Below are 4290 nucleotides of genomic sequence, written 5' to 3' on the forward strand. Positions count from 1 at the left end.
ATTGTGTTGGGAATACAGCTACATCTGTGGGTATTGGGTATAAGATGGGTAGTTCTGTGCCTGATATGGGTGGGGGTTTAGTGGATCAGTGTGAATGGTGCCTTATAAATATGGTTATCAGCACGTCCCATGTTAACAAGTATGTGTGGGTAACAGATTCTTATCACTGCTAAAATGCCAGCAGTGGTTTGCAAGTATGGAAGTGATACTGCCATTTGAGTGATGACTTATTAGTGTAGTGGTTTTTGGCGATCTGGCCACTCACATGCTTTATTGAATGTAAACTGACTTGTGTATTGTGACCAGTATGCGTTTGTTTTTTTTGGACAGGCAAATAGCCCAGAATGCCCGTTGCCAGAAGTTGGGTGTGTCGAAAGACATATGTCACCCCGCGACGTCCTTTTGAGAAGTCGCGGTTGGACCAGGAGTTGAAACTCATTGGTAAGTAGTGTGACGCACCTATTCATCGGGAAAGCAGTAAGTCAGGCCAGTTTGTTGATGTACTTTATTCATTTAGGTGAATATGGTCTTCGTAACAAGCGTGAGGTGTGGAGGGTCAAGTTTACTCTTGCCAAGATCCGCAAAGCTGCCAGAGAACTGCTGACTCTGGATGAGAAAGATCCCAAGCGTTTGTTTGAAGGTAAGTCTGACATATAACAAATCACTGAGGAGTAAGCTGTCACGACCTTCTGATGTGCCAGCAATCTATTCCCTCCACTCCTTCACTGATCACAAAGCACTGTCTATTCACTTACATTTGATGAGCAATGTACAAGCTTGTAGAAAATCTCATTGCCCTGGGTGTCCTTCTTGAGACACTGTTATCCAGAGGTATAGCTGGTGGTTGGCAGTACTCTCTACTGCTGTGCTGGCAGGACATATGTCTCCACTCCATAGACTAAGGGTCCATTTACACAAAGATTATGACAGATTATCTGCTGAAGATTTTAAGCAAAGCCAGGAATGGACTATGAACAGGTCATAAAGGAAAGCCTGAGAATTCACTCCAAATCAGTTTCTGGCTTTGGCTTCAAATCTTTGGCAGATAATATTTCTGTGTAAATGGACACTAATGAAGCTTACAAAGTAGATTTGATTGACAACTAGGGAGAGACTTGCTGCTGTGCACTCCCTGCATATGTATATCTGGATTGCAGTAGGTCTCCAGAGACCTGGTGTGATCAGTAACTTCTGAGATGTTAGGTATGTTACTTCAGAGGACAGTAATCCTATAAAGTTCAGTCTACTGTATGAGACCCTAGTATCTGCCAGCTTTCTCAATGTGACCTGATAGCAAGTTTTCTTTAACACTGTCTTCAGTAGCAGAAGTCTAGCTGTGGTTCTGCACTAATATCTAGTTTGTTTACTTCTATAGGTAATGCCCTGCTTAGGCGTCTGGTGCGTATTGGTGTGTTGGATGAGGGGAAGATGAAGCTCGATTACATTCTCGGCTTGAAAATTGAGGATTTCTTGGAAAGGCGTCTTCAGACCCAAGTGTTCAAGCTGGGTTTGGCCAAATCTATCCATCATGCCCGTGTGTTGATCAGACAGAGGCACATCCGGTAAGTCGCATTCCTTAATCTTTCCAGGAATATCCATCATATCAATATAAAGTTTTTGAACAAATACTGGTTTTGTGCACTTGCAGCATAGTCACTTTTTTCTCAGCTGTTCACTGCCATTAGGATGTGTAGAACATGTATGTTCCCAGATTTGCAATGACTGCAGTTAATTTTTTGCCAGTAGTTTTTACGATCACTAATGTTATCCTGTCTGAATGTTATATGAAGTATTCTCTTGGTTTTGCCTAGCACATGGAACAGTCCGTGAAATGGCGACTTGGCTCAGCAAGGTCACTTTGGCTCTGGCCATACACCTTGTGTTCTGCTAGCACTTACCGGTGAAGTCTAACTCGTCCCCACACTCTGGGCATGAAGCAATGAGTTCGGCAAGGTCACTTTGGCATTGGCCATACACCTTGTGAAGGGTCTTTTTTTGAGCTTGTATGAGTTTATGCAGGCATCCTGTAATTCCTTATAGTACAGGTAATCCAGAACTGAAGACTTTCCATATGTGCACTCGCATAGATAAACTTAGTGCTGAACTTGTGGTGTACCAATATGCTGCTAAAAATCAACAACTTAAACCCTGAATCTACACTTTAGCTTAATACAGAATTTCCACCACATCCTATGATAGCACCAGTATGGAGGTTAAGATGTCCTTCACCAAAGTGCATTTGTTCTCCGCCCACAGAACAGATTCCCCCTTCTGGGAAAGGTTAGGTGGCAGTATTGATGTCTTTCCTCCCTGGTTTGTCCTTTGCTCAGCACCTTTTGAGGCAAAAGTTCCTCTGGGTTTAACCCCCTTCCTGGCTCAGTTACTGCACAGCAAACATGGGTGTAGGTTGTTACAGGTCCAGGGATGGTTGAAATGGTCAAGTAACTAATGTCTCTATATTGCAGTGTCCGCAAGCAAGTGGTTAACATCCCATCATTCATTGTGCGCTTGGATTCCCAAAAGCACATTGACTTCTCTCTGCGCTCACCATATGGTGGTGGACGTCCTGGCCGTGTCAAGAGAAAGAATGCCAAGAAGGGACAAGGTGGTGCCGGAGGTGGAGATGATGAGGAAGAAGATTAAACTGTAATTGAGACTTCTGAATGCCATCTGGGAAGTGTAATGAGTTAAATAAACTTTGTTTACCGTAATCTGTTCTCTTGTTGTACATGGTAGATGGGGCAGGGTTGGTCCCTAAAGGAGTGGCAGTTGTGGAGTTAAGGCATGTTAATTCTTTGAGCAGAGGTGCGCAAGCCCTCCCATTCAAAGACATAGGAGGGATTCAGCATGGAGTCCATGGACTGAGAAGAAGCTCTGGAAAGCCTGACTCTTCATACTATATAATGGCATTTTTACCCTGACGCCCAATGACAGCACCCCTGGAGAGGACCTCCCACCGCAGGACAGGAAACCTGTGAAGATAAAAGCTTGACACACCTCTCCACACCTCAGTTCAGGTTTCCTGTCCTGCGGATAGGAGGCCTGTGAAGCGTCCCATCCGGGATGAAGTTTTTTTCATACCTCTCCGTGCCGGCTGCAGGTCCCCCGGACGGCCTTTGCCTAGTGGGGCTCCCTGAGGGAATAAGCCTGTCCCAGGACAGCCTCCCTAAGTCTGGTGATGTCGGGCCCCCTTCGTTCCCCTCTGCTGCAGCTCCGGCACGTTCCTCGCCCGCCACCCCCAGGGACTCCGTGGTATACCGGACTCCCGGGCTAAGTGGCGTGGCTGGGTGTGCTGGGGAAGTGGTGGAGCAGGGGAGCCATGTCTCTTCCTCTCCGGCTTCAGCGCGCGTCTGCGCATGCGCAGGCGCGCCGACGGGAGTGTACGGCGTGACGCACGTACGCGTGCGTCACGCACTGACGTCACTTCCGGGTTCCGGCCCGGGAACATACAAAGCCAGAGGGGGAAGGAGGGAACAGTGTCCACAGCCTCTAGCGTCCAGGAGGCATTCCGTGACCGCTCACCAGCCAGCCAGTCAGCCGTGGATCTATATTGCTGACAGTCTCCTCCTGCTGTGATGTCTGATTCGGCAGAAAAAGGAGAAAATGGACGCCGTGACCACCATGATCGCAGATCATCCAGAGACTCTACTCCGGTACTTATGGAAAGTCCGTCTGCTTGGTGAGACCGAATCTTTTTTTATGATATTAATGCTAGATTCATATGGTTTATTATAGGGCTCCAGATCAAGTACTAGATCTTCTGGGAAAGCCACATCCAAAGCACATCATAAAGAATGTGCAGAATGTAAAACTCCCCTGAGGGATGACTATGTCAGAACCCTGTGCCCCTCATGTATTAATAATCTGGTTGCCCAGGAGTCTTCAGCTCTAGCAGAGAGCATTAAAAAAATCGTGAGAGATGAAATTCAACTCTCAATGAGGAACATGACTGCTTCATTGCCTTCAGCTTCCTCCTCTTCAGCACTCTTACCCTCGGTTATGCCTTTGGCATCAAATTTGTCTGGTGAACCTTCCCCTCCTCATAGAGAAGTATTATTGGAGGACGGTGAGATTAACCTGATAAATTCCTCAGGTGAGGATGACTCCGACTCTGGAACTAAAACTAAATCTCTGTTTCCAGTTGAGGATACCGACCAGCTTATTAAGGCTATTAGAGCCTCTATGAATATGGAGGATGCCAAAATCACTCCGTCACCTGAGGACGCCTTATATGAAGGATTGGCTCCTAAGAGATCCCGTACATTCTCACTACATAGTAGTATTAAATCC

At 46.5% G+C, this 4290-nt stretch overlaps 1 protein-coding gene across 1 annotated transcript; it reads left to right on the forward strand.

Annotated features, from left to right (window-relative positions):
* Nucleotides 1–301: 301 nt before the first annotated feature.
* Nucleotides 302–2711, forward strand: RPS9 (ribosomal protein S9). The gene is made up of 4 exons (XM_069948053.1): nucleotides 302–441; nucleotides 518–640; nucleotides 1376–1562; nucleotides 2466–2711. Exons 1-4 carry the CDS (start codon nucleotides 345–347, stop codon nucleotides 2641–2643), a joined length of 585 nt encoding a protein of 194 aa, XP_069804154.1. The 5' UTR covers nucleotides 302–344; the 3' UTR covers nucleotides 2644–2711.
* Nucleotides 2712–4290: the final 1579 nt, after the last annotated feature.

This window comes from Dendropsophus ebraccatus, chromosome 12, assembly GCF_027789765.1.
Source record: "Dendropsophus ebraccatus isolate aDenEbr1 chromosome 12, aDenEbr1.pat, whole genome shotgun sequence".
Lineage (NCBI taxonomy): Eukaryota > Metazoa > Chordata > Amphibia > Anura > Hylidae > Dendropsophus > Dendropsophus ebraccatus.

Excerpts from the sequence above, each read along its gene's own strand:
- RPS9 (XM_069948053.1), top strand. The coding sequence starts at position 345 with ATGCCCGTTGCCAGAAGTTGGGTGTGTCGAAAGACATATGTCACCCCG. Across the intron at positions 442-517 it reads CCAGGAGTTGAAACTCATTG|GTGAATATGGTCTTCGTAAC; the intron begins GTAAGTAGTGTG and ends TTATTCATTTAG. Across the intron at positions 1,563-2,465 it reads ATCAGACAGAGGCACATCCG|TGTCCGCAAGCAAGTGGTTA; the intron begins GTAAGTCGCATT and ends TCTATATTGCAG.